At 53.5% G+C, this 24,046-nt stretch overlaps 1 protein-coding gene across 10 annotated transcripts in view; it reads left to right on the top strand.

Annotated features, from left to right (window-relative positions):
• CTIF (cap binding complex dependent translation initiation factor) overlaps positions 1–24,046 on the top strand; it is a 304,577-nt gene that overhangs the window by 153,786 nt on the left and 126,745 nt on the right. For all 10 annotated transcript variants that reach the window (XM_060170359.1, XM_060170358.1, XM_060170351.1 and 7 more), the window contains one exon: positions 9,045–9,121. In XM_060170359.1, coding sequence (XP_060026342.1) covers positions 9,045–9,121 — 77 coding nt within the window. The remainder of the gene's footprint in view (positions 1–9,044; positions 9,122–24,046) is intronic.

Here is a 24,046-nt window from a genome sequence, read left to right as displayed (position 1 = left end):
ACACAGGAGACAGGAAAAGCAAGTGTTTTCATCCACATTTTCCACAAGAAGAAGGAGAGGGCTGGGTTAGATAACTGCCCAGTGGTATCCAAGTTTGGCAACAGAGCTGGGGCCCAGGTTACCTAAAGGCTGTGTGGGTTTATGAGTCAAGATTCTTGGCTGTTACAGTGAGAAACCCAACTTGAAGGAAAAAGGAGGGCTGGGCTTTATTAGTTTAGTGCACCCAAGGAAGGCCACATGCCAGCGACCTGGTCTCCGTAACCACACTACAGTGCAGGCACAGACCCCTGCGTGCTGGATAAATGCTGTGGGCTCGCACCCCAAAGGCTGCCACAGGCAAGATATTCATGTGCAGTAGACCCCACTAAACCCTGGCCGGAGAGCCTCAGTTAGGCTCCGTTTCTGGAAGAATGTCCAGCTCTTGTGTAGCCAGCATCCAGCCTTTCAGAATGGGTGACGGCCAGGTTCACAGTCCAGGGTGTGAGTGGGGGACGGGGTGGAGGCAGCGGGTGATGTTGGTGGCTCAGAGGCAGCCTCTGCATCTCTGCCCCGTCTACCTTTATGTTTGTTTTTATATTGGGACTCCAGCTGCGGTATTGTTCTTAAAAGGGTCTCTGCTGATTAAAAAAAATAAATTAAAAGAAAAGGTAGAAAATCACGGATTTAAACATGGTTTAGCCTCCCGCCTCCCACCTTTCTTTCTGAAACAGGTCGGCTTCTCTGAATAGCTGTGCAGCCTTGAGATTCCAGGAATTTTAGAAACATTACCTGTTTTGTTTCAGCTTGGACGTGACCCACACATCCTGCCCACGTGGAGCTTGGTAGGATAACTTCTTAGAAGCTATGAAAAAACATGACCCTAGCAAGAGGAGGGCTCCACGGTTGAGACAAACTCATTGTCAGAGGAGCTGTACTTGGTGTTTTTATGGCCCCTTAAGTTGCCAAGTGCTATGTTTCCTTCATGCCGTCGGCCCTCGGGATGTCTACCCGTGTCGAGCCGGAGACAGGGGCCTGGGGAGTCCCAGCTGGCTTGGCCTGAGTCTGTCCTGCCTCTGTGGGGCTCCAGCTCCCTGGGATCGCCCAGTGGGCACGGCAGAACCAACATCCAGTTCTTCTGAGTCACGGTTCCTGGGGTCCTCCACTCTGGGCCATCTGGAATTTTCTGGAGAGAAAGAAGCCATTAGTTTCCATGTGTTTCAAAGCATCCTTGGGAGTGACAGGTAGGGCCAATACGCAAGCTTGTGAAGAAGAGGAGAGAGGCTGTGGTTTCCAAGAGGCCAGGTGGGGAGTCGGTATCCAGGAGAGAGGGGGGCAGACGGGCGGGTCGCTGGAGAGGGTACAGCCGGGGCCACAGGGCTTACCTGCCAGGAGACTGGTGCGTGTGGGAGAAGGCAGCTAATGTGTAGAAGAGAACCAAGCTCCAGGTGTGCTGGCAGTGGAGTCTTGTGATCCTGTATTTATTTCTGAGTGGAGTCACCTTGCGCACAGCTTTCCATGCCCCGCTTGGAACCTCCCGCTGCTGCCTCACCTGGGCCGGGATCCGCAGCCTTCCCTTCCAGCGCCAGCATTTCCCAGCCGCATCACCTCCTGCTGAAGGCCCGTCCAGGTCTACCACAGTCTGGGGGTCTTCACACAACAGGAGGAAGGCTCTCTTGTATTTGTGTAACGCACCCTCCCTTTGCAAAGAGCTGGTGTGTGAGAGAGAGAGGATAGACCTGTGAGATAGTTAGGCCTGGATGATTTCTGTCAGACCCAGGTCCAAGGCCAGTGGTCAGAGGTCACAGGTCACGGGAATGTCAGGAGAATCTCCCTTGGAAGGAAAGCGGGCCTGGAGTTCCGTGAAGCTGCCGGCCGTGGGACTGAGCTCTGTGGGGCACTTCTAAACCTCGTCCCGCAAGATTGAAGGGGAACCAGGCAGAGCAGTAGCCAGGGGCCCTGACCCCACCAACCTGGGGAGTGAAGGGCAGGGTTAAGCTTGGTGTCATGAGCACCACTCCCTAGAGAGAGGGGAGCGGAGGCCTGCCGAAGGGGCCGTGGCCAGGGTCATCGCAGAGGTCACGGTGAGCACACGCGGGCACGCACTCTGCAGGGCAGACATGGGACAGCATGTGAGCCAGCGCCCAGGGACACCAGCTCTCCATCCTCACGCCTGGTGGGCGGCACCATGGACAGAAATGGGGCCGTCCAACGGTGGCTACAGTACCGGGCGGAGCTTGCGCTGAGCCACTTCCTCACCTGCTGGGACCCAGAGTGCATGGCCCGGCACCTTGGGGTCAGAGGTGGGGCAGGAGATGCCCTCTCATGCCCGCAGTGGTTCCACCTCCACATCTCTGCCCTGGTGCTGCAGGCTGAGTGACATCACAGTTGGGAGCGTGAGCCTTGGAGGCGGCAGGTACAGCCTGCTGCCAACTGGTTGGGTGGCCCTGAGGAACTTCCTGGACCTTACTGAGCCCCTCCTTCGTCCTTGGTAAAACGGGCTGCCAACACGGTGAAATTGCCTGGTGAGCACGTAACTTTCACAAATGCAACTCCATTTTGGCAAAGGAAATCCAGTTGGAAAAATGACCCTTTTTTAAAGCACACATGGTTTTGCCTGCTCTTCCACCTGTGTTCGTCGCGTCTCCTGGCCCGGGAAGGGGGGCGGGGGCGGGGGGCAGGGTGCTGCCATGACGAAGTGCCAGCAAGCTGTTGGCTTAGAACAAGAGCGGTTTATTGTCTCCTACTTTTGGGTGCTAGAGCCACCGTCAACCAGGTGGCTTAACGCAACAGAAATTTACAGTCTCACGGTTCTAAAGGCTGGAAGTCAGAAGTCAAGGTGTCGGCAGGGCCACGCCCCCTCTGGAGGCTCTAGGGAAGAATCCCTTCTCGCCTCTCCTGGCTTCTGGTGGCTGCCAGCAGTCCTCGCTGTTCCTTGGCTTGAAGCGCCTCCCTCCAAACATAGCCTCCACGTTCACGTAGCCTTCTTCCCTCTGTCTCTGTCCAAATTTCCTTCTTCTTATAAGGACACCAGTCATTGGGTTTAGGACCACCCTAATTTTGTATGACCTCGTCTTAACGCCGTCATATCTGCCAAGATCCCGTTTCCAAATGAGGTCGCGTTCATCCGTACCCAGGGTTAGGACCCCAGCTTATCTTCTGGGGGCACGCAATTCTACCCACCGTAGGGGTGAAGACACCGCACGCGACACTGTGGTCAGGGGCCCCCACCCCGGCCCTCGGAGCACCCGGTGCCTCTGTCTTCTCCTGTAGGGCCAGCGTGTCTCCACCCGATCCACCTATGACCCTGGCGTGTGTTGTCTCGCAGGTGGACGTTGTAACATACCTTCTTCTCCCTTGTGCTCCTGTCAGCCCTTTAGCACTCAGGTCAGGTACCATCCTGGCGAAGGCCTCCCTGACCCTGCTCCAGGCAAAGGTCCTCAGGGCTGCCAGAGGCATCTACACAGCCTCTACCGTGATGCCCGGCATGCGTCAGCTTCCTTATTTGTGTTCCCCTGAGCTCCTGGGGCTGGGACTGGGTCTCTTCATTCTGGTATTCCCATCTGACGCACGTGGCACATAGTAGGCCTTGAGAGCTGCTTGGGTAAAGAACCAAGGATGGACAGATGGGTGGATGGATGGCAAGTAGTGGACAGCTCTCCCCTGACCACCGCCACAGCTGCTGCTCTCATCCCTTCGTCCTGCCTGTTCTGCTCGATAGCATTTTTCATCATTGATCATATTATCTATTTGTTTGTCAGCTCTCTCCTTTCACTAGAATGTGTGCTCTGTAAAAACCAGCATTTTGCCTATTGCTCTTTCACTACTGTGTCTGCAGTGTCTAAAACGACAGTATTTATAGGATGGGTGGTTGGATGGATGGCTGGATGGATGGGTAGATGGGGGAAGGGTGGATGGTGGGGTGGGTGGGGAAGTGTGGAGGGATTGGGGGAGGGGAGCCTGTGGCTCAGTGGACGTGCATCACTCTTACCACAGAGGCAGCAGGTCTCAGCGCCACCCGGCGCACACGCCGCCTTGCTCAGCGTGCTTACTTTGCCCTCCCTCCCCAGACCCAAGATATGTTTGTTGGTAGCTGTCATCTCAGAGGAAGGCCCCTGCACTGCCAGTCTGCGGTCAGCAGCTCTGCCGCAGCCGCCTTTAATCCCCCAGAAATACCTGCCATCCCAGGTGGTGAGGTCTTAGCTTCAGCCTGCCCTGGAATGGGCAGATTTTACGTGACGGGTTTCAGCAACCAGGGCAGTAACACGCTGCCCGTGGTGCCGCATCTTAGACCCGTGCTGACCTCCGGGACGGGAGAGAGAGAGACACAGAGAGAGAGAGTGTGTGTGTGTGTGTTTCACGTGTCCTCTGCCCAAGCTGCACGCAGAAGGAGTATTATCTTCCCTCCCTCCCAGGAGAGGCTTGTTTTATATAATGTACTTGTCTCCCAGGCCCACTTAGTTATTGAAAGTGGTCAGAGGTTAGACAGAGAGGAACTGCAACCAGGTCTCAGAGCTAAAGGGAGAAGGGTTCCCATGCAGAGAGGCAGAGGAAGAGCAGACAGGGCCTGGGAGGTCCAGGGTGATGCTACAGAGGCTCACCTGACTCTGGCTGAGGAAACACACAAACCAGCTGGTAAACCAGAGGCTGGTGGGGCTCTTGTTTATTCGGGGGGAGGGGGGATGCTCATACCTGGACTGACGTCCAGATGGGGCTCTTTCAAAACATAGAATAGAAGAATTTATTGAGTAAAGAAATAGAGCAAAGACTACTGTATACTCTTTTTTTTTTTTTTTTAGTTCTGTGACATTTTATTTTATTTAGTATATGTAACATGAGATCCACCCTCTTAAAAATATTTGTTTTGTTTTGTTTTTTTACACTGTATACTCTTAAACGATCATTCTGGCAAGCCTGATAAATCTCCCATTCTCCACTCAAGAGTTACATCCTATCTAAAAAGCAGAGAGGGGTCTCTGGTCTAAAGCCAGAACCCCATCTTCCCGGGCCGGGCCTGGAAATACCAACTCATGTGCCTCTCCAGGCTCCTTATTAGTCACTCTCATCGTTGGATGCCCCTTGCCTACACGTGCCACCCTCTCCAGCCCTTTCGTAGGAGCCATGTTTTAGGGCAGCTGCTTTCTGTAGAGTAGTTCAGTGAGAGGGGGGCACAGTGTACACCGTGGCTGGATTTTTTTTTTTCAAAACACTTGCTATTGCCTCTACCTGGAATATTTTTCCCACCTTTTAAAAATTGAGATATAATTTACATGCCATAAAATTCACCCTTTAAAATATATGAGTAAATGGTTTTTAGTATCTTTATGAGATTGAGCAACCATTACCACTGTCCAATTCCAGAATATTTTCATTATCCCCAGAAGAAGCCTGGAGCCCATTGCCAGTCACTCCCCATTCTTTCACTCCCCAGGCGCTGGCAACCTCTCATCTACTTTCCGTCTCTGCAGATTTGCCATTTCTGGACATTTCATAAAAATGAAATCAGGGCTTCCCTGGTGGCGCAGTGGTTGAGAGTCCGCCTGCCGATGCAGGGGACGCGGGTTCGTGCCCCGGTCCGGGAAGATCCCACATGCCGCGGAGCGGCTGGGCCCGTGAGCCATGGCCGCTGAGCCTGTGCGTCCAGAGCCTGTGCTCCGCAACGGAAGAGGCCACAACAGTGAGAGGCCCTGGTATCGCAAAAAAAAAAAAAATGAAATCGAACCATATGTGGTCTTTGATAGATTCACCCATGCTGTAGCATGTATCAGAACGTTCTCTCTTTTTATAACCATGCACTACTCCATTGTAAGGAGCTACCACATATTTATCCAAACATAAGTTATTGGACATTTGGGTTGTTTCCATTCTTGGCTATTATGAATACTGCTGCTATGAACATTCATGTACAAGCCTCATCTCCCGCCAACGGCTTTAAAGAACTTTTGCCAGCCTAGGTCAGCAGCTAATCTGATGACAGATCGTAGCTAAGCACAGAGTTTCTCCTTCTGTCTTCCTCTTTTGGCCTCATAGTTGGCCCCAAATGCCCTTGTTTGGGGGGAAGTGTGGGCAGCATCTTGAGTTGTGTGTGTCACATGGTACCACCACCAGCTTGAGTTTGAAGAACTAAGTGGCTAATTGAAGAGGGTCCTCCAGTAAAGCTTGTATAAATACAGTGCACCCCATTTTATACAAGACGTCTGAAAGTTCTACATAAGTGCCCCAGGGAAGGTGGCATTCATTCATGTATTCACCATGGTGCCAGTAGGCTGGGGCCCCAGGTGATCTTGTGGGTGGGACCAGCCTGGGTTATAGCCCAGGCTATAGCACCAGCTATAGCACCAGCCTGGGTTATTCCTGGGGACGGAAGACCTTCGAGGTGCAAGGCTTTGTTCTGTCACCTTTGTCACTTTGTTCAGCTGATTTCTGGCCTCCCACTGGGGTCTGCCAGCCTCAGGCCAAAGAGAACACAGGCAGAACTCCTCCATCCTTCCCCAGCACACCACCTGGTCACCAGGCTCTCTGCTAATTCCCTCCACCCTCCCTAACCCGAGCTTCCTACACCCTCCTCCCCTGCAAACCAACTCCACTGGACTCTCTCTGCCAAGACTGGGGGCCCCATGAGGAGAGGGACCAGAGCAGCCTTGCTTGTCCTGGCGCGCTCGGCCCTGAGCAGAGTGTCAGGATGATGGGAGAAATGCTGCTGCCGCCGATGATGATGACGGTGGTGAGGACGCCAACGATGGCAGTGACAGCACCAGAGACACTTGCTGAGGTGTGCTGCGTACCAGGCACTGTTCTACGTTCTTTACATGCTTATCAACACATTCAACCCTCACAGGGACCCCAGGAGGCTATTATTATCTCCACTTGACAGGTGTGGAAACTGAGGCACATAGAGGTTAGGTCACCTGTTCAAAGTCACATAGCCATCAAGAGGAAGAGCCAGGAGCTGACAGTTCACAGTGTGGCTCCAGGTCCCAGGCTTTTAACTGCGATGATATTTTATATACGTACATACATATGTGGTAGTTTGGAGGTGATAGATGGATGGCCACAGCGGTCAGAGCAGTGGCTTCATTAGAAGCCCTGAGGGGTCGCGCATGCCCCTGGGCCACACTGAGTCCTGGCAGAGAGCTAGGACTCCATGCCGAGGCTGGGTCACCAGGGCAGCTCCCCTCTGCTGCAGCGTGTGGCCGGGAGGGGGGAGTGAGCAGGCCAGGATGCAGGTCAGAGCCCAGGACTCCGGGGCCCAGACAGGGAAGACGGGCACCTTCTGAGCTCGCGGAAGGCCAAGTGTCCCGACAGCGCCCTCGGCCCGGCCTCGGAGCTCAGCTCCCGGTCCAGGCTCGGCTTCCTTGCATTGTCTCCACGGGGCACGCCCAGTGTTCCTGTGGTGACCTGAGGCCGGAGGGAGGGAAGGGGCCAGCCCGGAGCTGGGTGAGGGTGGGAGAGGGGAAATGAGAGGGGAAGACTTGCTGTTTTTCCTTGTTTGTGTTTTGTATTAAAGAAAGCAAATAATATCCTTTGAGAAAACCATTAAACAAAGCACATCCTAAGGCAGCAGAGGCCCATTGTGCCTGCCCGAGCCAGAACTCATTCATGCCTTCTTGGTCGGATTGTTGGAACCAAGAGACAGGGTGTGAGGGAGGGACTGACAATATAAATAATATAGATTAAATTAAATTAAATTTGAAACGTGCCCTTCCCTCCCTGGACTCTGTAGGAGTCTCGGCCAAGCGTCTGAAAGGCCAAGGTCCCCGCGTCCTCCTGAGCCTGTTGTCCTCCCCGTGCCCGCCCCAGGAAGCACCTCAAGACTGGCCGGGCTGCCCATGTCCAGGGCTGCTTAGCCCGTGGTTGGGGGCTAAGCCCTGAGAAGGCAGCCCAGCGGGACGCTCCGCTAGGAGCCCAGATCCAGAGGGCTGCATGTGCCCTTGCCGTGGAGGGGGCCTGGGCTTCTGTCTCCCTGTCTGTAAAGTGCGTGGGGGGGCGGGTGCTAAATGGGCCCTCACTGTGCCCTCTCCAGCACACTGGGCCCTGTCACACCCTCTGACCCTGTGCACACCCAGGGCCTTGTGGGCGGCATGGGGGCCATGCTCAGGCTGTGGACTCTGCATCAGGACCCATACCCAGATGTCCCAGGCCCAAGCCAGGCCTCCAGGCCTAAGACCCTCAACCCCTCCCACCCCACCGCAGCCTGCCCATAATGGAATGGCAGCGCTTTCCCTTGTCCCACCAGGACACACTTTTCTGGGGAGAGGGAAATGGTAAGAAGAGAGCTGGCCATCAGCCCAACTTCTGCAAATAATTCCGCCTGTGGCCCGGCATCTGCAAGATCAACCCTGCATTATGAATAGAGGGTCTCTCTCCGACCTTGGTATAAATATATACATAGTTGTTATCATGATGACAATATGCAAAAGACCATCTTTAGGATTTTCCCCAGTTAAAAGTTTAAAAAAGCATTTAGCTATTTGCACGTTTCCTCTAAATATACCCCAGGAGTATAAGTAACAAAGATCTTGGGTAAAAATTGCATGAGGCATCCTGGACTAGTATATGAGGAGACCTGGGTCCTGGCACATTCCCTCTGCATGAGGCTCAGGATTTGCAAGGAGGCTGCATCTCCTTGGTCCTCTCAACAGCTCAGAGAAGATATTAACATTCCCACTGTGTTAGGAAGCTTGATGTTAGAGGGCTAACTTGGCCTCCGTCAGCCAGTGATACCAGGATCTCATTCTCTGCTGGACCTTGAACTGGCTCATCCACCTCTCTGGACCTGAGTGTTCTCATCTGTAATTTGAGTAACTGGATATGACAAATTCTAGGGACCCCTTTGTGTCCCCACTGTTCTTTGGTTCTATAATTCCAGCGTTATCACCTGATGGGAAACTCATTAACTCTGGTGTTCTCCATTTTTCAGCCTGGATTTGCTGGTCAGAGTCTAGCCTTTCCAAACTCTCGATTTCATTTTGTCATAGGTGGTGTTGTAGTTAGTTCAGACCCAGAAGTTCTTTGCTCTCTTCCAGAAGACTTACTGACAATCCTCTCTTCCTCCTCCAAACACACAGGGCTACCACCCGATGCCCCATGAGGTGGAGATTGCGCACACGAAGAAGCTGTTCCGGAGGAGAAGAAATGACCGAAGGTAGGAGACTCTCGATCGCCAGCTTTGGGTTTTCTCCGCCTCCGCCGGCCCTTCTGGAGCTACGGTCCTGTCCTGTGTTTGGCTTTTCCTGGTCATCAGCCGATGCGGCGAGAGGCGACGTAGACTCAGTGGGCTGGTGACCGGGGGCGGTGGCGGCTGCCCACCTCTTGGTTGGCCCTGGGATTGGATCTATTCAGGAGTCCAGGGCAGGTTTGGCAGTTCAGGAAGAGAAAAGCTCTTTCCACTGACCATGCAGCAACAGTAGCGGTCCTCGGGGGACCAGGACCTGCCGACGTGTGTTTTGAGACACAGCCTCCAGGAGGCTCTGGAGCTCACAGTTCCAGGACTGTCTTTCCTCTGCCCTGTCCTGAGAGCCGTCCCTGGCCCGTGCTGGGTTCTGCTGGGACAGCGACACACAGATCAGCAACTGTACGTGCTGCTTCTCTCGAATGCCTGGGGGGTTGGGGCTCACTTAAACTAAAGCAGAAACCAGGATCTCCCCTGGCATCCAGCAGAGGGCTGGGTGACAGCAAGGGGCCAGAAAAAGTGCCTGGGGTAGCCCTGGATAGGAACAAACAACTGAGGTTGGGCGTCTGGGAGGCTGAGCCTTTGTTTCCTTAAAGGTTGTCTGACAGGCAAAGGTCTTCAAGGTGTATATTCCAAATGGAAGAGTCCAGGTGCAGAGCAGTGTTTTAGTGTGTGGCCATTTGTGCAAAAGCAGGGTTAGAGTATTTGTTTGTTTGTTAGCATGTGCATAAATGATTTCTGGATGGAAATGAGAGAGGGGAGGAAGAGAGAGAAGCGGGGAAGGAAGGGAGGGAGGGACGGAGGGACGGAGGAAGGAAGGCTTCTGCCTGAAGAATTAAAGTGAGGTTCTCCTCTACAGGGAATTTCTTCTTAGTTAAAGGTGATGGCTTGTGGTTTTACCTTTAATGAACAGAGCGTGTTCTCAGAGAGCAAAAAAAAAAAAAAAGCCCAGTCAACATGCTTCCTCAGAATACTGGAAACGCCTCTTCTCGTGCAGCTTCCTGGAGACTAGGGCTGCCCAGGGTCCCTGATGCCTCCCTCCACACGCGGGCCCTGAACGAGGCGTGTTGGGTGGTGGCCGCGACTCAGGGTGGATGGAGGACCAGGCCCCCGGAACGTCATCAGCTGGTGGACTTAGTGGAACCAGAATAGCCCGAGAGGACAGTGAGTGTACAGCCATCTGGGAGGAAGGCGGTCCGGGCTTAGAAACCACCAGGCACTTTACGTAGTGGCGTCAAAAGGGGAAACTGAGCAGGGAGAGGTGGACCAAGCCTATTCCTGGCCTGCCCAGAGTGCAGTCGCTGCGCTGTGTGCGCCGCCTTCTTGTTGTGCAGCTTCACAGAGGCTAATTCCTGATTGCTGGGTTCCCCGCAGAGAGAAGTAGGGAGCACCCCCTAAAGGAGGCATGGGGTTCACAGGGGACTGGGGAGGTGTCCGGAAGAGCAGAGGCTCGCTGTCGCTCCTCCCCTGCCCTGTGGTCCCCAGAGTGTGTGTGGAGGTGCAGGGAGTCCCCGAGCTTCCGTAGGAGAAGTCCCCCTGTGGGCCCAGGCAAGGGCAGGCTGCTCTCGGCGTCCAGATCAGCCGCGCCTCCGCTTGTGGGCCAGGTCACCTCACTCAGCAGGAGCCCCTGGACAGTGCAGTTCTCCGGAAAGCAGCGGCGTGACCCAGGAATGTAGGAAAAGGAGCGTGACATGCAGGCACCGGGAAGCCGGCCTTCCGCTGAGCCTCGCTTGTGTTAACAAATGCCCAGTTAGGTCAGCACACCTCGCAAAGGATGTGGACCCGGGACTGGGTCCAAAGCAAGGCAATAAAGATGATTAAAGGGATGGAAAGTATGTCCTGTGAGGAGAGGCTAACGGGCCAGGGCCAGGGAAGAGGAGGCTGCAGGGAAAGGACGTTCATGCCAGTAAACTCTTGAAAGATTTATACAGAGCGCTGAGGAGCGGCCGCCCACCTTCCCCGGGACCCGAACTGCAGGAAATCATCTGAAATGAAAGGAGAGAGTGTTCCTCTGGACCAAAGACGGACTCAAGCAACAAACATCTTGACCATCGGGGGCTCGGACTCTGCCATTCAGCGTGGCAGACACACGTTGAGCCTGTGCTGTGTGCCGGTCGGGGCCCCACCTTTACTCACAATCTGGAATATGGTGCAGGCCAACACTCAGCCGTCACAGAGTCCCCAGGCAATGGGACTTTCAGGAGAAGAGCAGGCGGCCGGACGCTTTAAGGACCTCTTTGTCTGCAAGCAGGCAGCCAGCACCGGGGGCCTCCCGAGTCCTCCTTGGTGGAGCGTGTGATTCTGGCATTTGAGGAACGGCTACGGAATATTATCCAGCCGACCCTAACCTTCCAGCTGACGATAGATAGTCACGGCCTTGCTGAGCCCCAGACCTTTATATTTGACCTTGATAGTTAACACTTTTGGACAGCAGGTTAAGCTTCCCAGTAGTGAGGCTTGCATTCCCTGGTGACAGAGGGGGAGGTGACCAGAATCAGATGTGGTGGCCAAGGGCACAGCCAGCGTCTATCTGTGTCATGCCTCTGATCTATCCCCCTCTGCTGCAAGGGAGAAAAGGTGCTGTTTCCCCTTTTAACAGATGGAATAGCTGAGGCCAGGGACACTAGGCAACATTGTTCAGCTAAGTAGCAGAGCTGACCTCGCCCCTGCTGACTGCAGCTCTCAGCCTTTTCAACTCCACAGCCTCAGGTGGCCCTTTGACCTAGAAAAAGCCAAGAGCAGGGAGCTGGTGGGTGCCTAATTAGGAGGGTGGCTGCAGTGTCACAGGAAGGGAGGTGGCCCGCTCCGTCCCCCTGTGTCTCTGGGGCTCTCCCGGAAGGCCTGCAGGGGCCTGTGGCCTGGTGTCTGATAGCTGCAACCTCTCAGCAGCTCGGCAGGTTGCTGAGCCTGGGGGTCTGTACTACCCCACAGCCTGCAGCAGGGATTTCTAAACTGGGCTCTAGAGCCCTAGTCTTGACGGAAGTCTAGATTATATCCTCGTTCCTGGTGGCCTCTTGAGGTCTTGAGTGTGCCCTTACTGCTTTTATTCTCTGATGTCTGAGGCATATGCCGTGGAATTAGATGCCGGATGTGCATGCCACCTTTCCTACTCATTAACTCCATGATTTTGGCAAATTACTCTATACCTCGAAAACTTGATTTCTTCTTCTGTAAAATGGGTTCCTTAATTGGGAGGCTTAACCAAGCTCATCCTTGTAAGGCACCGGGAAATGGCCTTAGCGCCAGCTAAGATCACAGGGGGATCCGAGGTGCTCAGAAAACACTGTAAGGTGACAGTGGAGTGCAGGTGTCTGCGGTGGCAGGGTGCAGGGGCGGGGCTATTGTCCCAAATCCCCATGAGTGCCCGGTTTGCTTGAGCCCAGGGAACTTTCCTCGCATCACCTCCAGGGCCAGGGCACCCAGGGTCAATTGTTCCTTCTCAGGGATCAACTTTGAAAGCTTTGCTCCCACTGTCGGGGCTGGCAGGGAAGGAGGGCCCCTCTAGGGCAGCCATCTGCAGACTCTGCTCCCACATTCTGTGCGCTGCTTCGAGGGCCTCTGTTTCTAAAATTGAGTTGTGGCGTCTTTTCCTCATTTTGCAAAAAAAAAAAGGTTAAGCTTGTGAACAGTTCAAAAGTTTTCTCCTTTAAAATGGTCTCAAAACATGGACAACTGGTAACCACTTGTTTATTTTGCGAAACTAATCGAGGATGTTTGCTGATTTCAGACAAAATTATGCATTTCATGATATGAATGTACTAAGTGAGTATTTCATGCATTCCTGAAAGAGCAACATGCCTCCGGGTGCTCTGTCCCCACCCAAGCCAGAGACCTGCCGACTGGAAGGGGGTCCACTGAGATTCGTCTTCTGCCCTGAGCCCCTTACCCTCAGGATGCAGGGCAGAGGGGCAAACTCTAGAGGGCAGAGTCCTGGCCATGCCGCTGACCCACTGCCTGTGTTGACCTTGAGTGAGGTCTCACCTCTGGGGGGATGCGGCGATTTTCTCTACTCCCTCCACCCCTTTTCCATTTGAAGAGATGGACATCTGAGGCCATGAATGAAGGTCGTGGTCTGTGTTGCCTGGGAAGCAGAGTCTGGGATGGAGATTATTGGGCAGGACACTTACTAAGGAGCGCCCTTGGGGTCACGCGGAGGGAGGGGAGCAGGATTAGGCAGAGGGAGGGGGTGAGCTGCAGCGCAGTCTGCGTGGGGAGTTCTGATTCTACGGGAAGTTCTGAAGTCGGGATGACTCTTTAGAGCTGTCCCAGGATGGAGAGAAGGGGCAGGTCTTTGTATCCCCATGTCTGCTCTAGTCATCAGATGGGGAGTGCCTTGACCTTGAGCTGGCAGCTCTCCGCCCCAGACAACTTCTGTAGGGCTGACCGCTGAGGGCTGTCTGCCACAGCGCAGCCAGCAGCCAGGGTCGAGTGTGTCATTTCTGAGCAGGGCGAACGCCACGGTGAAGCACTCTTTAACTCTCCAACTAGGATCGATGGGGCAGTGCTCTGTGCTACGTTCCATGCTGCAGAGAAACCGGACAAGTGCCAGGCGTGGTCCCTGGTCTCAAGGGCCTGAGGTAGAGCTTGCACAGCTGGCCTCAGAAGCCACCAGAATGTGGTGCATGACTGTGTAGAATCCATGTGTTCCTGCGAGGAGGTTCTAAGAGAGGAACCAGCGACCGTGGTTACAGAATGCTTCCTAAGGAGATGGGCCTCGAGTTAGCCATGAGTCACCAGGGGGATTTGGAAGGGAGGTGGGAGGACATTAGGGTGAGACTGTGAAAGCCTCAGTGAAACAGATGTGGGAACCAGGGATTCCCACCGCCCCGGATGTCGCTCCCACCAAACTCCCTAGAAACAGAGCCGGATGGGTGGAGCTCACTGCTGCCACTACCCGCAACTGAACTAAAGAGAAGGGAAAAGCCGGAGCTCCTGGCTCCTGACGGGGCCCAGCCCAGACGTCAGAAGTCCCAGTAGACCCCGCAGGCTCCAGAGCTGGCCTCCTAACAGTGAGAGTGGGGCAGCTAATGGAAGCATTAGGGGTCCATCGCACGATGCCCGTGCGGCTGGGGAGACAGGATAGCCATTCTCCAAATTAATTTGTTTCATTAAGTGAGGTCTCAGAACGGTTAATTTACTCCATGTGCAAAGCAGATTTGAAAAGAAGGAAAGAATGGCACAGTCATCGCCAGCTAGTATCAGATGGCTCTGCTGGGCGAGAGGCAGGAGAGCAAGCTGTCCCCACATCTGAGTGCCACCCCCTCCCTGGGTCCCCAGATGGTGCAGTCGGGCCACAGCCTGGACGCTGCAGGGTGAGCAGAGCCCCCAGCAGCTCTTGCTGCCTCTGTCCTATGATCGACCATGACAGTGGCTTGCTGTCCTCTAACCGTAGAACCAATTTACAGTCTCATTTCTCCATCTCCTCCTCTGCCACCATGTGCCCAAACCCTCCCTGGGTGCCAGGCTCTTTCCCTGGGGACAACGCTAGAGTCAGTCATCAGATTTGATTTTGCAAGCTTTCTGAGACATCATCTAGGTCACTGATAGAAATGAACAGGGCATCTGGAATTAATGGCGATGGGTATGCAATTTTGGGAAGATACTAAAAAACCCTGGATTTTTTTATTTAAAAGGGTAGATTTTGTGGTGAGTGAATTGTATCTCAAATTTTTTTTTTAAGTTTTTTTTTTTTAATGGATAAGGCAGGTCCCAGGATGGAGTGATGGGGCAAGCCTCTGTAAACACGCCTTAATCTTGGTGTTTGCAGGGTTCCCCAAGTGTATCAGGAGAGTAACCCTTTCAAGGACGTAGATTTGGTCTGGCCCTGACTTGGTCTGTGTGACTGTGTGCTAGCTATTAGCGGTTACATCTTTTCTTCCAGATCATTGGCTTGGCAGTCTCCTTAGGAGAGATGATATCTATATTTTTCTGATTTTAAAAAATTGGAACTGTATACACATAGCTGCAGTCTCTAGCACTTTGTTCCTCAGAAGTGGTCAGGGGCTATTTATGACCTCACGTGCAAAGCTGTCTTTTTCTGGACCATATTGTTCCATCCCTTGGGCAAGATGAGCACTCAGAGTGCCTGTCTCTCTCCCAGGATTTCCTCCGAGGCCCTTGGCAACGTACTGAGGATGCTGTAGCGGGGTCTCCCTTTCCCGGTCCAACACGTGTTCTCTGACAGAAGGCAGACCTTTGTCTCAGCGGCCCTCTTAACTTTACATCATCCTCCCCATCTGCGGACTCATGCTTGCCTCTTCCTTCTCACTCTAAACACAAAAGCTTAATTTTAGAATTGTCATGGATGCCTGTTGAGCGCACTCCTCGACACACTCTTGACAGCTCTACCACACCCTTTGATGGCCATCACTGGCTACAGGAGACCCCTCATTCCCTTCTAGAATTCACCTTACCCGCCTCCTCCTCCTCACGCTGCGCTCATGGGCAGGGACCCTGGAGGATGCCAGTGCCACGTTAAAATCTTGCCTCTAAGTCACAGCTGCTTTCTGGAACTTGCCATGCCCTTTAGCACCTCACACCACTCCTGCAGTCATGGACTCCTTCAGCGATGAAGATGACCAAGCCCCAGACCTTGCCCACCAGGAACTGATCAGAAATTCATCTAGTTCAGAGTGCAGATCCATCCATCCATCCGCTCATTCACAGGAGTCGTTAAGGTAGCCCTTTGGGAAGTACAGTCAATCCTCATTACTCGTGGATTCTATATTTGCAAATTTGCCTCTCATTAAAATGATTTGTTTTGTGTGATTTAGTCAATACAGTGCTTGCATAGTCATTCATGGACACTCCCAGAGCGGTGAAAACACTCGAGTCACCTGATACACACGTTCCCAGCTGAGGTTGAACCAGGAGGCCTCTGTCTTCTTGCTCCAGCCCTCATATTGTAAAGCAGTGTCTTTCCGTGATCTATTTAGTGCCGTGTTTTTTGCATCGATGTGCTTTTCATGGGTGAATTTGCAGTTTAAAATGGCCCCTAAGCATAGCACTGAAGTGCTGTCTATGTTCCAAAGTCCAGGGAGGCTGTGAAGCGCCTTATGGAGAAAATACGTGTGTTAGATGAGCTTCATGCGGGCCAGACTGGTAGTGCTGTTGGCGGTGGGCTCAATGTTAATCAATCAACAATATATGTTAAATAAGGTGTCCGTAAACCAAAACACACATAAAGTGGGGTTATCTTTGATCAACTGGAGAAAATGTGACCGGAGGCTCACAGGAACCTAACCCTGTCTTTCTTCTGGGAGCAGTGGTTCAGTGCGCAGTGTGGTTATACAGTTACATAGAGCATGACGAAAATTGGGCTGTGAAATTGGGCTGTGCTTGCCCTTGAAAACAGGGGGAGAGGTGCTGAAGATAAAGGACTATGTTGTGAGTGATGGGGTTTTAGGCTGAGTAGTTTATCTTGTCCGAGTGGCGGTAGCAGAGATGGGGGGATAGAAGGAGGGAGTGGGAGACACGTCCTCCATGGTCGTCGCCTGGCTTGGGTCGCACTGAGGGGACCGCTGCTTCATGTGCCCTATGCTGGGATGACACCGTCCCCAAGCCCTCCAGACGGCTCAGCCCCGAAGTGACCATTATTGTCATCCTGTCATCAGGAGCCCAGGGAACAGTGAGACAGATTACACTCCCATTGCCTGCGGTTTGTCTTTATATCGCAGCACGGAAATTGCCCTCATTAAGTCCCTGCTAAAGATAGATAAGAAAATGGGACAGGCAAACCCCTACCTGGCAGGCAGCCCTGTCAGATTCTAAGCAAAATGAGTCAGATATGAATTATTTTTAGGCTCCTTCTCCTCCTCCCGCACACCCACCCCCAAGCTCTCTTGGAAGGAAGAGCAGCTCATTTCTTTTTTTTTTTTTTTTTTCTTTGCGGTACACGGGCCTCTCACTGTTGCGGCCTCTCCCGTTGCGGAGCACAGGCTCCGGACGCGCAGGCTCAACGGTCATGGCTCACGGGCCCAGCCGCTCCGCGGCATGTGGGATCTTCCCGGACCGGGACACGAACCCATGTCCCCTGCATCAGCAGGCGGACTCTCAACCACTGCGCCACCAGGGAAGCCCGCAGCTCATTTCTTGAAGCCAGATATCCAGGTCTGTGTTTGATTGACATGAAGGGCCTTGGTATGCCTAGAGAAGACCCTGGCCTTTGTACGAGCCGTGACGGCCAGATCATCCTTTGGACAATGCCCGCCTCACCTGGCACTCATGGGTGCCGAGAGCGCCCTGAAGGCTGGCCGACGACTCACGCTCTCCTGCCCCTCTTTCCTGGCACGTGCTCTGCGCTCAGAACGTGCTCTCAGCATCACGCTTCATGGGAAAGTAAACCAGTCCCTGGGGTCCCTCTCCCGGGGAAAGCCCACATCCGTGCATGGCCATCTTGTGCCTTTCGGCAGAGCTCCTGGTGCCGGGCCAGCCTGCCCTCCCAGTCTGTGCCCACTGCTGGGAAGCTGAGAGCTGCTCCTTCGTGCTTGCTCCCTGCTCCTCTTTTCAGCTATTGGGGTTCATCCAGACCCCTTAAGCCCTAGACGGCAAAGGAGGGAGACCTGGGGGCAAGGGAGCTGACAGAAGAGGAAGCAAGGGTACATGCCTAGTGGTTTGGAGAGCAGGAGGGGTGCTAACTAGGAAAGTGGCCGTAGAGAGATAAATGCCATCTCCACCGGGTCTGTGCCTGGGACAGGAAGTAGAATGGACGCCGGGAACCAGCCACCTGAGTTGGTTTAATTACGCTTCCTCAGATGTCTTAGTCTCTCTTTCTGAAATGCTGGACATTTAGGTTGGCTCACAAATGTTATTCCCAACCCTCTCTCCCCTGCTAGAGCATATGGACACAAGCAACTCCGAGGGCCCCAAGTGACCGGGCCTCTGGTGCCAAGTCTTCGCAGCCTTTGCCAGGGGCAACCAGCATGGTGGGTACCAGGGCCTAGGCCAGGCTCACTTGGGTTCTGGACCAGTTCATCCCTCACCAGCCAGGGGATCTTGAGGCGATAAGGACCCTTGCCAAGCTCATTCTTCTTATTGTCTCCAACGACACTGACACGCCCCCTTCAGGGATGCCAGTAGGTGAGGAGTGATGGCAGGTACACGAGAGGGCCCAGCCCCAAGCCCAGCTCTAAGTACAGAAGCATGGGTCCCCTCCTTCCTGACTTTTGCTCCTGGGACCCCTCCATCTTGGGCCGTGTGCAGGGAAAGAAAGAAGATTGGGCCAGCAGTCATGGAGTCTGTGTTTCCATCCTTGTCTGGCCCAAGGCAATTCCCTTACACTTTTGGAGCTAATACTTTCAAATGTATTGGGGTGAGTGCGGGGTTAAAGTTGACAGAGAAACCTCCCCAGAAATATTCCATTCCTTAGCCGTGGGCTGGAAAGACAGACAGAGACACTCCAGAGGCCAGTTGGAGCTTTCAGTGCAAATAACTAGCTCCCCTTACCTTCATCCCAGCCCATGCACCCTCTCCAGAAAGCTCCAGGAAGCTGGGCCAGGTCTGCTGCTCCTGTGTACATCTTTTGGGGCCAATCTGGTCTCGGTCTGTCCTGTGGGCTGGGTACCCAGCCACGCCTGGCTGAGCCTCCGTACTCCCAGCATTCTGGTTACCCACATGGGACCACCTTACCCGCAGGGTGGGCTGTGCATACTGTTGGTTCTAGGCCCCTTTTGCTAGGCCCACGGGCAAGCCTGGCTCACCCTGAGTCCTGCCCGTACATGACTCAGCGATTTAGCAAGCACTTCTAGAAGGCTTCCCGTGTTCGGGACACACTGAGCCCTTTGCGAATATCAGCTTGTACAATCTTCCCAACAACCCTTGGAAGGAGATGCTGTTTTCATTTCCATTTTACAGATGAGGAAAGTAATTTGCACAGAAAAGGGGGGTAACTCGCCCAAAGTCGCAGAGCTGGGAAGTAGCGGAGCCAGACTGCAAACTCAAGCAGCCTGGCTCAGAGCCTGGGCCCCTCACCAGTTCTCTGCTGGGAAACTCCCTGTCCACCCTTCGGCATGCTCGGCCTCCCTCTTCTGGGTCCCTCGCCAATCCCTACCTACACCCCCAAGTAAGCCCCTGATTAACTCTGTGCTTGGGGCGATAAAGGCAGCACGGGGGCCTCCGTTTTCAAAAGGACTGAGGGAGGGGCCGGTGCCTCATTCAAAGGAATGAACAAATAGTGAGATTTCAGACAAGACCCACCCTCTGCCCTCTGCACCCCTGCACCAGGTTAGTCACACCCGTACATCCCTTCGCTGGTCCGGATGATTCATGCGTGGACATATTTAGGAAGTTCCTATAATAGCGCAGAGGTTTCCCAGGTTGTCGGGGCCCCACTTGGTGAGAGGCTGGAGGAAGGGTGCTGTGAGTTCCAGAACAGTGGGCAGCTCTCGGGAGGCAGTCTGGAGTGGAAGAGCTTCCTCCAGCTGCCATCCCCCACGTCCCAGGAGGACCGCCCAGGCCACAAGGGTGCCCTTCGCTCCCCAAGGCTCGCCAGCAGGGACGGGAGCACAGCTTTTAAAAATATCGAGGAGCCTTCCTGCCTGGGTCAGCATTTATCCTGAGCTCCGAGAGTTATTTCTGAGTCTTCCCAGTAATTTAATTTTAGCCATTTATTCCAATGTGTGTGTTTTTGGGGAAAGGCAGGGTGGCCTCTATTATGGTTTGGAGTATTTTGGGGAGGCCCTGGTTTCCAGAAGGGATGCAGGGACTCAATTAGGCAAGACATCAGCGAACAGAATTAAAATAACTCAAGGAGACAGGCCTGCGGATCCCCGGAGGTGATGCCTCTGCTTAGCCCCCTGGAGGAAATTAAGACCAAGGGGTCCCCTGCGGGCCCAGTGGGCACCTCTGAGGTGGCAGCTTGCGTCACTGTCTCCAGCTCCCCCAGCACCTGCAGGCGTCTCAGGGCCTTTCAAAATGCAGAATGGATGGAGCTGCTGGGTCTTTCCAAGTTGGCCTGGACACACAGCCCGAGCTCTAGGAACAGACAAGCCCACATCAGTGGCAAGTTCTGGAGCTCCAGCTGGTAGGTAGACAGGCAAACTCACCAGCAATTTATGGGGGGCTTAAAACATAATAGGCACTAGCCCATTAACACTGCAAGGTTTTTGGAGGGATTACTCGGGAGGAATTACTAAACAGAGGTCAAATAGACCTTCGGAACCCCCTACCGGCACCAGCCATACCTGACCACCCCCCACCCCCTGCCCTCCCCTCCCGCCAAGACAGGCCTGCCTCAGCCCCCGACCTGCCCGCTGCCCCTGTCCCGCCTCCTCCTAATTCACTGTCCTTGCTCACTGCACTTCCCGACCCCGGTCTGCTCTCGGTTCCCTGAACAGGCCAAGCTCACCTGTCTGCACCTGACTGGCCCCTCTCATACTGCGCTCCCCTGTCACTATCCAAGCTCTTTTTCGTCCTCCCTTGATCCTCTTCCCTGACCTTGCCCGTGGTTGCTGGGATGCATCAGGCCTGGCATGGACTGGAAGAGCTCTCCCTGCCTGGCTCACCTAGGGCAGATGCAGCAGCTGAGGGATTCGAGGATGGGGCAGGGGATGGGGCGGGAGCGTGCAGGACACTCACCGGTGCGTGGGAGGGCGAGCCGTCCGGGTGACGTGATCACCAGCCAGCGTTACCGCAGCTAACCCCTCCCTCGGGAATACGCTGCCCTTCAGTTGCCTTCAGACTCCTCTCTTCAGCTTAAGGGGAGGATTCTGTGGACAAAGGATCCAATTTCAGGCTTTCCGTTTGTGGGGACTGACACTGAACTTGGGACAGATGTGTAGACCCAAAGATGAGAAAGGTTTTTAGGAAGAAAAATATACTCTGTGGGGCTGTGTACACGTTTGGCCCAGCATCCCGAGTGGTCACAGCAGACTGGCTCGGTGTGTGAGAGAGCAGACGGTCACCCTGAGCAGGAAACCTGGTGCCTCTGAACCGTGAGCCACAGCCGTGGCTTGGACAGGCTGGGCAGGGACCAGGGCGGGGCAGGCGGAGGACAGGTTTCTGACTTTGCCCTGACGATCAGAAGGTTGGCACACTGTCGGTCAGGAGTGGGGTTGGGAAGCTGATCGCTGGGACCTCTCGAGGCGGGGCCCGCAAGGGCCAGCGCCCTCCCAAGGAGCCATCCAGTTTCTGTCTTGGGCATCCTTTCCTGGCCAAAGTCCTAGGTCTATATTTTCACTGTGGTGCTCACTCTGCCCACAGCTGGGGGAAAGCGTCTGTGCCTCCTCATCTACCCTACCCCCACTACTCTCAAGCTGCGCTCCTCATGTACCCGCATTTACCACTCTTGCATCCCATCTTGTGAACTGGGGTGTCAGGCGTCAATCCGGCCTTAATGGGTAACCCAGGGCAGGTCACTTTGCATTTTCCCCAGAGCCTTCAGTGATGAGCCAGGGTTAAGAGAGGGACCTCGTGCTAAGAGCTTGGGGCGCAGTGAAAAGCCAGGAGGTGTAGGGAGTAGGTAGGGAGGGTACATGGGTTGTGATTTTTGAGGGTGGGATTTTTAGCTCCTAGAAGCCTAGAACTATCCCACTTGAAGCAAACATTCTTTTTGCCTCTGTGTTCATTTTCTGGAAGTCACATAGCATGAACTGTAGAGCCCAGGTTCCAGCCAAATGTATAGGTGGCCCCTTGGGTGTGCTGACTTGTCTAGACTTGGTTTGGGTCTCATGTGGAGCCTCCAAGGCACGCATTCATCTCTCTGAGGCGTGTTTCTCATCTACAAAGTGGGACATTTGCCTTTTAATACTGTTTTGCTGTTGAAATGCAGTGATGCTCTGAACACAGGTAAAATATCAAGGGCTCCCAAACATGAAGACTTACTGCCTGCCTGTGTGTGGGGAATACACACATCTGTGTTTATAGCTGTGTGTGTGTGTGTGACTATTTTAGGGACTCTGCCAGTTATCACTTCCAGTGATAGTGTGCTGGAAATGGAGCTTGGCCTGCACGCTTGTATTGGTTATCTATTGCTGTGTAACAAATTACTCCAAAACTTAGAGCTTCAAACAGCAAATACTTTTTACCTCACACAGTTTCCAAGGGTCAGGATCCCAGGAACAGTTTCACTGGGTGCTTCTGGCTCACGGTCTGTCTTGAGGTTGCGGGTCAAGCCTGTTGGCAGGGATTGTAATCCTCTGAAGACTTGATTCAGATGGGACTGGAAGATCCACTTCCAAGCTTACTGACGTGGTTGTTGGCAGACCTTAGTTCCTCACTGGCTGTTGGCCGGAGGCTTCATTTCCTTGCAATGTGGGCCTCTCTGTAGGGTGCTTATGATAGAATGAGTGGAGAGAGAGAGAAAGAGGCTGTCATGTCTTTTGTAACCTAATCTCAGAAGTGACATACCATTCCTTCTGCGCTCTTCTATTGGTCCCGTAGACTAACCCTTGTATGGTGTCAGAAGGGACTACACAGGGTGTGAATGCCACCGGGTGGGGACCATTGGGGGCCACCTTTATCTGATTCTAGTTTCTTCCTGTGGCATTGCTTTTTTTTTTCCCTCCCATTGTAAATGATCTAGTAAAATGCAACAATAGGTTTGAATGGATTGAGGGTTTTGCTGTTTTCCCTTTTCTGGTTCAACTTCGTATCTTTCCAAAAATGCCTTCCTTATCCTGTCCTCCCCTCTACACTCATATCCTACCTCCCCGTGGCTCCTCTCTACAGTGGAGCATGAATGAGAACTTCTCTCCCTGGGGAAGGTTTTAGACCAGAAGATGCTCTTTTCTGAGCTTTGGGACCCCTGTCCTCCAGGGGTCCAGTAGGTAGTTCCAGGCAAAGGGAACTTTCCAAGATACACAGTCACACACACTCTCTCTCTCTTTCTCTCTCTTAGTCACACATACTTATTTTCCCTTAAACTCTATAATCTCAATGATTATAAAAGATTGGGCTTTAATTGGAAGCATATTGAAATACTTGAATCTCTCAGACACTGACAGGGAAGGCTTCCTTGGGTAGGAGGGAAAAGAACACCGATATTAGCAATACAAATAAAGGTGTCTTACACAGCCTTTCTCATAGCATCCCTGCAGCAGGCCCGGGGAGCAGTTAGGACAAATGTCCCCATTATAAGAGTAATGTAGGTGAGACTCGGGCCGCGTGATTTGCTCAAGACCTTGCAAAACTGAAGCTGGTCCCAGACCTCAGACTATTCAGACCCTTTGCCATGGGACTGTGGAACATCGGCCCTAAGTAGGGGGACATGCGCTTCTTTTCCACCCATTCCAGAATAAATGGTGATCTGGAGTTGTCTGCCTGTCTGGGTGTGGGTTGTCCGGCCTGGGAGAGCAGCCCAGGTATTGTAGGGGTTCAGGATAGTGGACAGAGGAGCGACGTCCCTCGGAGCTGAAAATGTCGTGGCGGGAGTGATGACCAGTAGTGAGGGAGTACACAGTGGTGATGACAGAAGAGGACCAACCCTCTTTCATCTCTTCCTTCCAATCCGCCCACAGGCTCTTCCCCCTCCGCTGTAAAGGCATCACTAGAAACACTTTCAGGAGGCTCTGGCTCCAGATGGAGTCATTGGAATGGAGTAGTAATATGCCCCTTTTGTGGGCAGTTGTGCTGGTCAACACAGGACCCAGCGTGGCTATTTAAGTTGAAGTGAAGTAAAGCTAGAATTCAGTTCTTCAGTTGCACTGGTCACATTTCAAGGGCTCGATAGCACCGTGTAGCTTCGACGACAATGATGGTTAGCTACAACATGATGGTTACCACACTGGACAGTGCAGACAGAGAACATCTCTATCCTCACAGAAAGTTCTGGAATGTAGCCCTACCCTACAGAAACTCCCGGGCCCCAGAGAGCCAGGCATGGGGCAGGGTCGGGGGAGGAGGGGGGAAGCAGACTGGAGGGGAAGAGTCTGAGGGTCTGGGCAGGGGGAAGAAGGCCTGAGA

Source organism: Lagenorhynchus albirostris, chromosome 14, assembly GCF_949774975.1.
Source record: "Lagenorhynchus albirostris chromosome 14, mLagAlb1.1, whole genome shotgun sequence".
NCBI classification, from domain to species: Eukaryota; Metazoa; Chordata; class Mammalia; order Artiodactyla; family Delphinidae; genus Lagenorhynchus; species Lagenorhynchus albirostris.
Note: the sequence above shows the minus strand (reverse complement) of the source record. Positions and strands in the feature narration are given on the sequence as shown.